The sequence below is a fragment of the Lithobates pipiens genome, unplaced genomic scaffold (genome assembly GCF_037356315.1).
Source record: "Lithobates pipiens isolate NorthernLeopardFrog02 unplaced genomic scaffold, aLitPip1_a1.2 Scaffold_8, whole genome shotgun sequence".
NCBI lineage: Eukaryota > Metazoa > Chordata > Amphibia > Anura > Ranidae > Lithobates > Lithobates pipiens.
In genome coordinates this window covers 462,587,427-462,600,668 of record NW_027507903.1, presented here as the reverse complement: position 1 = coordinate 462,600,668, position 13,242 = coordinate 462,587,427, and the positions used below count along the sequence as shown (strand labels likewise).

The following is a 13,242-nucleotide window of genomic DNA, read 5'->3' as shown; positions in this document are numbered from 1 at the left end:
CTTATCCCAAAAATACATAATATTTGTTAATTAATATTTTAACTATTAATTGGAAGATACGAATTCTTGCATATGTTTGGTTGCAGATCATGGTGGTAAAATGGCACACCCCTCGGCTCACATGGGGTGGATTTTCAGTCCTTTATGGCAGGAAGAGGGGAAATGCGGTTTATCCCTCTTCCCCACAATATGCTCCATGTGGCGGCCATGCCTAGTTTTGGCCAGATCAGTGTGCGCGGCACGTCATGACGTCACTGTTTTTTTCGGTGGAAGTGACAACAGTAGTCGGAGGCATTGCCTTTCAGAATGCCGGGGAAGCCACAGGGTGGTGAAGTGGAGGTGTCTGCCAAGTCTGCTGGATCTTTTCATTATGATCTTAGCATCTTAGCATTATACCAATGCAATCTTCTTTTGATATATTGTCAACAGTTGGAAAGTGGTATATTGGTGCCATCCTCTGTCCTCCCCTCCCTTCTCTGTGTGAGGGGGCACAAAACGTGGCTTCTCTTAAGCCTTCTAGGCCGGTTCTTTCCCCATTTCTCATAGGGTGGTGAAGTGGAGGTTTCTGCCAAGTCCGCCGGATCTTTTCAATCAATTTTAGACACACCAATCATGAGGTCATTAATTTCAGCGTTTAGTGGTAAATATATTAATGCTCCTGTACATAGAAATTATTGCATGTTTTTGGAAAAAAAAAATATTTTGAAAAAATCTAAACTTGAATGCATTTATTCTAAAGCAATTTGTCCCCCAGAAGAAGACCACAACTGAATAGGTTGAAACTTGTCAGGGCTTCTAGCATGTGTATCACTATAATGTAATCTTTTAAATATCCATATTCACATTGCTGTATTATGGTATATGTACCTTAGGCTCATGACCAGAGCCCATGTTTTAATGTCAACAAGTGTTTCTAATTTTTTCTTAAATAAATACCCTTTTTATACACTTAACAAGCTGTGATATTTTTGCTGCTTAAAAACCCAGTGGGGGAACTCCTCTATATGATAATAAATCTGGACTCTAGGCAAACCTGACAGCTTTGTAAAAAATAACGAATCGTTAAATTTATTTTTTAAATGGAAGCAGTGTAGGTTTCTGATTTGACCTGGTATCAATCCCTTGTAGTTCCTGTATAGTAGGGCTGGAGTGTGGGAGAAAGAACAGTAGAAAGAGGCAATTGGTTAATATGGTGACAAGAAGTATGCTGATAGGAAGAGTAAACAAATTGACAGAGAGATAAGCTCATCACTATGCTGCTTCTCCTTTCACTGTCCAATCACAGGCTAGGGCAGGTCCAGGATGACCTGGGCTCAGAGGAAGTTGTTTGAAAGATGTCGTCAGACTGATAACTTCTAGCACCAGAATAAATGTGCTGCAGAGAAATCTCTGGATTGAAAGTTAATATTGTAGCAAAGCCTGGTTTTGTTATTTTATCTTGCAATGGGCTGTTCATTTTTATCTCGTTATTTTTGTCTGGTGTTCTTTTTAAAAAATGTTCAATTAACATATGATAATACTTCATAGATTTACAATTGCAGTTATTTTTCTATAAATTCTTGATTCTGGTAGAACTGTGTGTTCCCAAAAGAAACCTGACTGAGGTAAATGTTCCTTAATATGTCACACACTCCCCTCCTCAGACACTGCAGCTCACAGTGGGATTGTTTCAGCAGCAGAGGCAGTGTTGTCATTGCTATTTGTGGGCAGGTGCTAATTGACGAGCTACAAGAATGTAAATCAGCAGTGGCAATGCTTCAACATTTTTTCATTCCACTGTAGTACAACCATGTACAGCCTATGTGGGTGGCAACTTTGCTCTGAATTCAGAAGAAGTGTAGCATTGTTGCCACACTAGCACAGAAATTTGCATTAGATGGACATCACTGACAGAATCAACAGGTTCTGGGACATTGCAGGGGGACTAAGATCAAACTGTAAGTGCAGATTCACTTATAATTTAGTGCTAAAGTACATACAGTATTTACAGGTAGGCCACAGCTCTACTTATATTGGTCACCCATACCAGCCATCAGTTGCTTTTTCACCAACTTCTTAGGTACACATCTCATAAGCAAAACACAGTCAACGTCAGTCAGAAGGTGGTATTCGGGATTCCTGTGCTGTCATTTTAGCGAACGCCGAACAGACCAGTAGTGGTTAACCTGGTAAACACAGAGGGCCTCAAGTGCTCTCCCTAACATATCAAAATCGCTGCACAAATTATTTGAATTTAAATTACAGATAGACGGCAGATATATAAAGAAACAGATAAATATATTGAATTTTGCACACATACCTATCACATTGACGTAAAACATGTTACTGGAATGCACGACAACATATGGTACATGTGTTGGTGCCATGTAGTCAATATTGCCCAACGCACCACAGTGGAGCTACAATTGAAGTCCAAGAGCAAGGTGTGCTGAGCAGCCCGTTTAAAAAAACGGTCTGCTCTAAAGCAAAGTGTGTTAATATGCCTATGTTTAATGCACCATAGCAAAGCGGGCTGGTGTGAATGGGCCCTAATGCACAGAGCAATTTTGCATTAACAACTGTCCGTTTAAACTGCATTATTGTACAGAAACTTGTCCACCACTTCACATTCTGCAGCTTGTTTTCCAGCAGCAGGGCAGAATTTACAGATTTACAGCCCCTGCAGGGCCTTACAATTACCCTTTTCCAATGTGACTATGGCTATACAGAAGGTGGATTCAACCTACAGTTAGGAGCAAAGAGCTGGGATTGGGAGCCTCTGATGTTTTTTGCATGTGGACCCCACTGGACGTAGCTGCCACTTAGGAATCCAGGGTACAGGCAAAGATCAGTAAGCCTGTATGTTGGCTATAATTAAGGATTTTATTTACTTGGTGCCCGATACTCAGCAGGCCACACACAGTAGAAATGAAAGCCTTTTTTTTACTTGGTGTCCTACATGTAGTGATGGTCACGTGTTGGGCACCATGGAAATAGACTTTACAATGTAAAGTGTGGAAAACAAAGTATATTTGAACCCAGGGCTTTTTTTTTGTAGGGAATGGTTGTACTCTTGCCAGATTTTATATTATTGTGTCCCACTGGAAGTTTCCTGTCCCAGATAAATAAAGCAAAATTAAAGGAAATCTCTAAAAAGTGAGGGAAATCTCAGAAGCACTAAAGCAGAGGTTCTAACCCTTCACCACTTTATCCAAAACAAAAACAACTAGCCTTCAATGAGCTTCAAAGGTATGGGTAAACAAATCACTGGTTAGTTTTTGGGACGTTTGCATCTGCCTTAAACTATGCACAAGTAAGACCCCTTTCACACTGCGGCTAAAACAGCGCTAAAGTGATGGTCGTTTTTGCAGTGCTTTAGCTGCACTTTTGTGGCCGCTTTTGGGTTCTAGCGGGATGGGTTTTTTAAGGTCACGTGACAACGTGACCGTTAGACCCCTTTCACACTGAGGCAGTTTTCAGGCATTTTAGTGCTAGAAATAGCCTCTAAAAAGCACCTCAAAACTGCCTCCTATTCATTGCAATGAGTGCTTTCACACTCGGGCAGTACGCTTGCGGGATGTTAGAAAAATTACTGCAAGCTGGATCTTTGGGGCAGCTTGGGAGCACTATAAATAGCACTACCAAAACACCCCTGCCACTTGAAATGAATGGGAATGAATGAGAAGTGCTTTGAAAGCGCCACAAAACTGGACTTTTTTCCTTTTTTTTAAGGTCATGTTGTCACGCGACCTTAAAAAAAACACCCTGCTAGCACCTGAAAAACACCACTAAAAAGCACAGCGAAACAGACCAGCGCTTTAGCTCTGTTTTAGCAGCACTGCAGTGTGAAAGGGATCTAAAAAAAAAAGAAAACAGTTCTGCTTTGCGGGGGCTTTCAAAGCCCAAAGATGCTGCTTGCAGGACTTTTTTTAACATTCCGCAAGCGCACCGTGTGAAAGCACTCATTGCAATGAATGTGAGGCAGTTTTCAGGCGCTTTTCAGGTGCTTTTCAGGTGCTTTTTAAAGGCTATTTCTAGCACGAAAACGCCTGAAAACTGCCTCAGTGTGAAAGGGGTCTAAGACTTGTTTTAACAGTAATCATTTCATGGTGGTAAAGATTGTATGGATTGTATGCAGTTTATAAACGCATAATATGTTTCAAGATCACTCTATCACCACCTGTTTGCATGTTCTAATGTTGTACAGGGAATAATTATTCTGCTTTCTTCTGTCGCCCTGTACTCCTGTGTTTGCTTTATGTTCCAGTCCAGTTTATTAAAGGAGCAGAGTGAGACAGGGATTTTCAAAAACCCTTTTTCTTTTTTTCCCTGGCTTTCATGGCTAATTAAAGAGACGGTTGCTAAGAGATGATCAGAAGCATCATCATGAGACTCTAATGCACTTTCTTTTTTTTTCCCTACCTTTAACATCTAGGTTGTGGACCAGAGTTTGAGGCTTCCGCTAATCGTTACGTTTGGTAATGGCCGCTCTTGAGAATTCTTCAACACTTCAAGGGAAACAAAGAAGATTGGCAAGGCAAACCCAAAAAGACAGTCTGAAATGGGCACAGGGATATGACTCGGGACAACAGACTATGCTGGGGAAGGCACATGAGTTTTTTCAGATTTGTGATACAGAGGGCAAAGGCTTTATTGCGCGATGTGATATGCAGGTAAAACCAACATTTGATCATAACAAAAATGCTGTTGAGTACCATAGTAGCCCAAAAACTGTAAAATATTGTTTTCTTTTGGGTGGTTTTCTTTACATTAACTTTTTTTTCAAGTGATTGTGCAACAGCAGCAGTACATTTATAGCATAGGTTTTATCAATATGAATGTTAATACATAAATTAGCCAAGTATTATTATAGTCCATTGAATTCTTAGTGGTTTTTGCCCGTGTGTTTTTTCTTATTTTTATCTGATGGTTTATTATAAAATGGTTAAATTGTTGTTATTTAAATTATTATTATTACTACAGGTACTTAAATTATTTCATCATATCCATTCTGTTCACCAGCTTTCTATATCCCATAACCATAAAATGTATTCATATTTTACAGCATGACCATGTTTATAATTTTATTATCACAACATAAATTTTAAAATGAAGAGGAATAGCAAAATGATGATACTCAGAAAAACTTTCAGTGTTTTTGAAAGACTTTTTAGCTCGTTCTTGCATCCATCAAATGACTGGTGTCTAGAATGAAATAGTTGCAAAAGAGTGAAAAAAATAAGCTTCAAATCGGCTTGTGAATATTGCCATAACCAAATATATAAAATACAGTAGATAAAAATACAAAAGAATATGAATGTATATGTGAACTATTGGTATTGATTAAGGGAAGTACAGAAAATAATATTGATCATTGGAAGTTCCAGAGGAAGAAGATTATGTGTTCTAGTGAAGAGTCCTCTTGATGATAACTCATGAGCTAAGTGACAAATTGCTTTTTGTTTCAGAATCAATGGAAAACAAGAGGCCATTGAATGTTATTATATGCAGTATATTGGTGTTATTGTAGGACGCTGGGATGTATTTGTATGGGGTGGTTTAAATTATGAGAAATGTCTAGTTTTCCATAAATGTAGATTTTGGAATTTTAAAAATGTATTTTTATTGGTTATTTAATTAGGTGATTTAATGTTTTCATAGGTTGTACTGCTGATAATCTAAAGCAATTCCAAGGAAAGGAAAAACAAACCTAAACTGAATGAAAATGTTATCTTTTTTCTATAATAGATTTTATATGTATTGACACTTTTTTGTCATAAGAGTAAAATAATAATAATAATAATAATAATAATTTTAATTCAATCGATGTGGCCATTTGGTAAATATATGTAGCCTTGACTCTGCCATGGACTGCAAGACCTAAAAAGGTGACCGTTGACTGTCAGCATTTCTACCTACTGCTTACACAGAGAGGGAGCAGCCATTTTGTTACTGAATCAATATTTATAAAATGTAGTCAGTACCATAAACTGTGTTGTAATATAGCAATGACATCCTAGGGATCTCATAGTGTGAATTTTGGTTCTAGCAATAAAATAGCTATTGCAGAAGTCCATCAGTTGGGTCGAAAATCTATCACATATAAAATAGCTATTGCACAAGTCCAGCAGTTGGGTTGACAATCTATCACATATATATATATATATATATATATATATATATATATATATATATATATATATTTGGAAATTATTGACCAGAGAACAGTTGCAACACTTGAACAGGGTCTAAAAGTTGCAGGTCTCAAAGGAGAAATATGACCAAAGCTTATTACTCATACGTCTCCTGTGGGTCACAGGAGTGTACTTGGTCCTGCACTCCTGTAACCCAGATTCAGCCGACAGCAGGATGTCGGTACAGCATGTAGCGCTACCCCTATTGAAGCCACTCTAATTTAATTGGTTCTTTCCCAAGATTAGTGCAGAGGCAGGCACACAGCAACAGTTCATTCAATCCGGCTCATTAATCAGTCTAGCTGGTATACTTTTAATTGCCGAAGAACTTGGAAAGGGTGTAGGGTGATATGGGATACTCCAGAAGAACTACTGAATAATAGCAGCAGGACACTTCGCTTTGCTAAGCCTCCCTGAACAGTCTTTATACAGGAGAAAAGAAAGATGGCCAGAATTGAGTCCTTGTAAAAGCTATCTCAGTTAGAACTACCGCTGGCACTTCCACCCAAAGCAAACAACACACAGTCACTAGGACTCAGGTCAGGTCAGTAGGCTCACTAGGCTCAGGTCAGTACTCACAATATCACAGGATCACTGGATGCCATATTCCAATATCCACTAGACACTCTTCAGTAAGGGAAAGGTTAATGCTCACAATGCCACAGACCATTTCCAACTTCCACTGGGCACTTTTCAGTGAGCTCTCCAGACAAAGTCCTTAGGTGAAGTCCCTTGCTTAGCTTCAGAATTTTAGAAGCAGGCCCCCCAGCTATGCCACACCTGGGACCTCAATGAGCATACAGCAAACTTCAGAAATAGACTAAGGACTAACCTGGGCTGCTCTGGGCCTCAGATTATTTATGTGCTCTTCATTCACCAACTGGGCACACCTCCCCAGGAATTGGCTGAAGTCCCATACATATTTGTTTATTTGACTTTCCAGCCCTCTAGAATCCTCTAGAACACAGGTAGAAACAATTAAAGATGCACCCCGTGAAACCTAGAACAACCCAATACAATCAATAAGTGCTCCAATAAGTGTTCCAGTGATTACTAAGGAGCCAAAAAGAACTACATTTGTCTAACATCCCAGCAACCTACTAGGAGGGTGCTACATCCACCCCCTCCAAAAATAGGTCCTGTCCTCATGGCAAGTAACAAAAAATATGTGGCATTTCCACTTAATAAAAGTTTTTTATTTTGTAAACAATGCAAACTGTTCAAGTTCAAAGTATGGGAGACTGGTAGCAGGTCATAATAAGACCAAATCAGGTATCAGAACTCTTAGCCCTTGTACACACGGTTGGACATTCCGACAACCAAATCCGACGGATTTTGTCCGATACTGGGGTTGCATACACACAGTCGGACAAAGTTGCCGGAAAATCCGATCGTTTGGAACGTGATGACATTATTTCGGGACGGGACTACTTTCAGGCTAGTAGGCCAATAGCTTTGGTATAGGAATTTGATCTGGGCATGCGTGGCACTTTGTCCGATCGGAATTCTCTACAAACAATCGGACAAAGTCCGATCGGATCATGTTGTCGGAAAATTTTATAGCCCAGCTCTAAAACTTTGTCGGTCGGATATTCCGATGGAAAAAGTCCGATGGAGCCCACACACGGTCGGATTATCCGACAACACGGTCCGATCGGACATTTTCCGTCGGATTGTCCGACCATGTGTACAAGGGTTTACAGCAATAATTTGACACATATAGCTAGGTACAGCCCTACCACTAGCTAATAATAAGTGTTTAGTACTTCCAAAATATTATCAGTGCATTATACTTCAGTCAAATTCCTCCACCTCAAACTCGCTCATCCATGTCTTTATGGACCTTGCTTTGTGTACTGGTGCACAATCATGTTGGAACAGGAAGGGGACATCCCAAACTGTTCCCACAAAGTTTAGGACATGAAATTGTCCAAAATGTCTTGGTATGCTGATGCCTTAAGAATAAAGGGACCAAGCCCAACCCCTGAAAAACAACCCACACCATATACCCCCCTCCACCAAATGATTTGGACCAGTGCACAAAGCAAGGCCCATAAAGAAATGTATGAGTGAGTTTTGGGTGGAGGAACTTGACTGGCCTTGAAAGTCCGGACCGCAACCCAAGAGAGCACCTTTGGGATGAATTACAGCAGAGACAACATCAATGCCTGACCTTACAAATGCGCTTCTGGAAGAATGGTCAAACATTCCTATAGACACACTCCTAAACTTTGTGGACAGCCTTCCAATAAGAGTTGAAGCTGTTATAGCTGCAAAGGGTGGGCCAACTCAATATTGATCCCTACGGACTATAACTGGCATGCCATTAAATTAATGTGCGTGTAAAGGTCGGTGTCCCAATACTTTTGGCAATATAGTGTATATTCACATTCTGGCAAATTGCAAGCCCAAAGTGCAAAGGTCTAATGTTGTTGAAAGAAACTGCAAAATGTACAACGTTGCGAAAAATGGAAACATTTACCCGCAACCGTTGTTTTACTCTTTCTTCACAGCTCCAGCTTTTTTTGTGTAAGTGCAGAGTATTCTCTTCCCTGCTAGACTCAACAGAATGCTGAAGGGTTTCAGGTGAGGAGTTGCCCCCCTACTTTGGGCAACAGTTCAGTTCTTGAAACAACAAAGACCATATATCCAAAAACTTTAGATACACTGGCAAAGGGTCCCCTCCACAAGAATTTTACTACAGTAGGAGCAACATTTTCTTTATGAGCATATCCAGCAATTTATGAGCTGTCCCCAGCCTTGGGCAACAAGGCTGTAATTACTAAGTTCAGTCTGTAATTACTTTTTCTTACTAGTCAAATTGTAGATCAATCCATTAAGCACAACAATTGAGGAGCAAAACAAGCACAGCAGTTCATCTGTTTTCTTTTTTGCAGACAACACATAGGATTCAGAAGCCCTTTTGCTCAGCTTCCTATGAATCACATCCAGATGCGGGCTCTCAGCATTCTCCAGAATTACATATTAACTGCTAGACATGTGCATTCGTTTTCGTCCGAATGCATTTTCGTCCGAATTTCAGCTATTTTAGTTTTCGTTTTGACAAACGATAACGAAAGCACAAAATCCGAAAAACGAAAGATCCGACATAAATAAATGCTTTATTTTCGTTTTCATTGTTACAACAGTTCGATATAGAATAGGAGATTCGACATGACTCTGACAACAATCTGTCTATAGAACCTGTGGTCGAATGTGCTTAACCTTACCTCTATTAGTCCAAGATTATATAGAGAAAATATTCGACAGAGAAAAAAGATTTGACAGAGAGAAAAGATTCTGCAAGTTACTGTCCTAAAAAGTGTTTGGGGACCCGGGTCCTGCCCCAGGGGACATGTATCAATGCAAAAAAAAGTTTTAAAAATGGCAGTTTTTTCGGGAGCAGTGATTTTAATAATGATTAAAGTGAAACAATAAAAGTGTAATATTCCTTTAAATTTCGTAGGGGGGGGGTTGTCTATAGTATGCCTGTGAAGGGGCGCATGTTTCCCGTGCTTAGAATTGTCCCTGCACAAAGTGTCATTTATGCAGGAAAAAAAGTCCTTTAAAATCACTCGCAGCTATTATGAATTGTCGGCTCCCGTAATACAGAGAACACTCATTGAAAGTCATTGATAAAAAAATAAATAAATAAATTAAAAAAAAAGCGTGGGGGTCCCCCAAATTCAATTACCAGGCCCTTCAGGTCTGGTATGGATATTAAGGGGAACCCTGCCTCAAATTTAAGAAAAAATTTGACGTGGGGTTCCCCCTAAATATCCATAACCAGACCCTTCAGGTCTGGTATGGATATTAAGGGGAACCCCGCGTCAAATTAAAAAAAAAAATGGTTCCCCCTAAAAATCCATACCAGACCCTTTATCCGAGCACGCAACCTGGCAGGCCGCAGGAAAAGAGGGGGGGACGAGAGAGCGGCCCCCCCTCCCTCCTGAACCGTACCAGGCCACATGCCCTCAACATTGGGAGGATGCTTTGGGGATCCGTGACCCCTCAAAGCACCTTGTCCCCATGTTGATGAGGACAAGGGCCTCATCCCCACAACCCTGGCCGGTGGTTGTGGAGGTCTGGGGGCGGGGGGCTTATCAGAATCTGGAAGCCCCCTTTAACAAGGGGACCCCCAGATCCCGGCCCCCCCCCTGTTTGAAATGGTAAGGGGGTACAAAAGTACCCCTACCATTTCACAAAGAAAGTGTAAAAAATGTTTAAATAAAACAAACACACTTTTTAAAAATTCCTTTATTAAAAATAAAAAAAAAGATTCCAGCGGCGGTAATCCACTCTTGCTATCCAGCGACGGACGGTCAGCTCTCCATCGATGTCTAATGTCATCCAGCGCAGCGCAGCCTCCTTCTTCCACGCTTTTTTTTTTATTTATTTATTTATTTTTTTATCAATGACTTTCAATGAGTGTTCTCTGTATTACGGGAGCCGACAATTCATTATAGCTGCGAGTGATTTTAAAGGACTTTTTTTCCTGCATAAATGACACTTTGTGCAGGGACAATTCTAAGCACGGGAAACATGCGCCCCTTCACAGGCATACTATAGACAACCCCCCCCTACGAAATTTAAAGGAATATTACACTTTTATTGTTTCACTTTAATCATTATTAAAATCACTGCTCCCGAAAAAACGGCCGTTTTTAAAACTTTTTTTTGCATTGATACATGTCCCCTGGGGCAGGACCCGGGTCCCCAAACACTTTTTAGGACAGTAACTTGCAAATTAGCCTTTAAAATTAGCACTTTCGATTTTGAACGTTGGAGTCCCATAGACTTTAATAGGGTTCTAAAGTATGCTATATAGTTAGCTCCGTCGAATCTTCTTTATACATTCGACAGACACCATAAGCCTTCCAAGACAGATTCGACCGTAATTCATGTGGATTTTCGGACGAATGCAATTTTTGAACGAAAAACTAAATAAATAAAAACGAATTTCGGGAGTAACTAAATAAATTAAGTTTTCAGACGAAAACGAAATTCCGAAACGAAATATTTTACTCTGCACATGTCTATTAACTGCAGGTCGAGCAGTGCTTCCCCACAATGGTTATAGCGACTCCAAGCCCTGATTACAGTGGTCAATGTTCAGAATGTTCCGCACACAATCCCCAAGTGCCCAGCTCCTCTCAGTGTGCATAGAGCCAGACATCCACTGTGTTCCATATGAGGAACCTCTGTTAACAGCTATCTCCAGGGCTCAGCTAACTGGCCAGGGCATCGTCACAGCCTGGTACCTGGAAAAGAGACAATACACCATCTTGGTACAACCACACCATCTTGGTACAACCACACCAAATGGAAAGCTCTCCATCTTCCTGCTTAATCTTTACTCTCTCCCTGCGTGGTAGATTCCTTCCTCTTCTTCGGGTCTCTACCAACAAGCTTCTCCCAGTGTGCAAGCAGACTCCTTTGGAAGAGGTTAACTCTTTGCTGCCCCATTGAAAATGCCTCTGAACCAGGCAGCAATTTCCTCAGCTAGACATGGACTTTCATTGTAATAAAGCACTGCAGCGATTCTCTCCTGTATGGGGCTGGCAACGGCCACATGCACTTAAGGGAAATCTCAGATGAACCCCCACATGTGCTCTATCCTCATAGGTGCTGCTGTAATTTAATTGGTTCTTTCCCAAGATAAGTGCAGAGGCAGCCAGGCACACAGCAACAGGCTGGGGACTCCTTCTGCTGGGTTAGACCCAGGGCTAGTGAGGGCTGCTCCAGGCTTTAGATTATTAAGGAGCTCTTCAGCCACCTACTGGGCACACATTCCCAGGGAAGTACCATACATATTCAGCTGCTTATTTGACTTTCCACCCCACTATGATTCTAGAATCCTCTAGAATGCAGGGGGAAACAATCAAACGTCCAGCCTGTGAAGCTCAGAGGAGACCAAAGCAATAAGCAACTGCTCCACTAATTACAGTGGTCAAGCCGTTAGTTTGCCTCCACACTGGTCGTATGATTGCGCAATTGACCTTCAGCCTGGTGCCATACCCCCTCGTGGCCGGGTTTACCCTTTGTCAGTCTTGGAGGATAAGGCCATGGAGGAGTATGTTGCAGATGCACTTTCTCGAGGTTTCATCCGCAAATTCTTGTCTCCTGCTGGTGCTGGTTTCTTCTTTGTGAAGAAGAGGAGTGGTGAACTGAGACCTTGTATTGATGATAGGGGTCTCAATAGTTTCACGATTAAGAATGCCTATCCGATTCCTTTATTTACGGAGTTATTTGACCACCTCAAGGAAACAATGGTTTTCACAAAGCTTGATTTGAGAGGGGCATATAATCTTGTGAGGATTAAGGAGGGTGGCGAGTGGAAAACTGCTTTTAATACCAGAACAGGCCTTTGTAACACCCTGGCAGTTTCCCAGGAATTTATTAACTATGTCCTCCGAGATTTGTTGCAGGTATGTGTGGTGGTTTATCTCGACGATATCCTCATATTTTCCAAATCCCTGGAGAGCCCCCACACAGATGTCTGTCGTGTGCTTCAAAAACTAAAGCCGCTTTTACACGGGCGGACTGTATGGCCTACTTAGTCCGTCATACAATCCGACGGACAGTCCGTCCTACTTTCAAATGAACGGACTTGACCACACACGGATGCACAAACAGTCCGTCGAAAGCTTGCACGATGACGTGTACAGCACGTACGACGGGACTAGAAATAGGTTGTCCAATACACAGCAATGCAACCTTTCGCTGTGTAAATCCTTTCTGAGCATGCGCCATTCTTAGTCCGTCGAACTAGCCTACTGACGAGCGGATTGTCCGCTGAAACCAAAGTATGACGGACAGTATTTCGAAAAATCCGAAATACTTAGTACGCCAGACTGCACGATGAAAAAGTCAGCTGAAGCCCACACACGAGCGGACTGCCCGCTAAAATGTGTTTCGACGGACTAAGTAGGCCATACAGTCCGCCCGTGTGTACGCGACTTAAGAGAGAACAATCTCTATTGTAAATTGGAGAAGTGTGAATTCCATTGTGAACAGGTTAAATTCCTGGGTTATGTAATTTCCACTGCTGGTTTTTCGATGGACCCAG

The 13,242-nt window shown here is 41.2% G+C and overlaps 1 protein-coding gene across 1 annotated transcript in view; it reads left to right on the top strand.

The window, feature by feature from the left end:
- CRACR2A (calcium release activated channel regulator 2A) overlaps positions 1-13,242 on the top strand; it is a 231,495-nt gene that overhangs the window by 87,348 nt on the left and 130,905 nt on the right. Inside the window, exon 2 of the mRNA XM_077468502.1 lies at positions 4,415-4,652. Coding sequence (XP_077324628.1) covers positions 4,461-4,652 — 192 coding nt within the window. The 5' untranslated portion in view covers positions 4,415-4,460. The remainder of the gene's footprint in view (positions 1-4,414; positions 4,653-13,242) is intronic.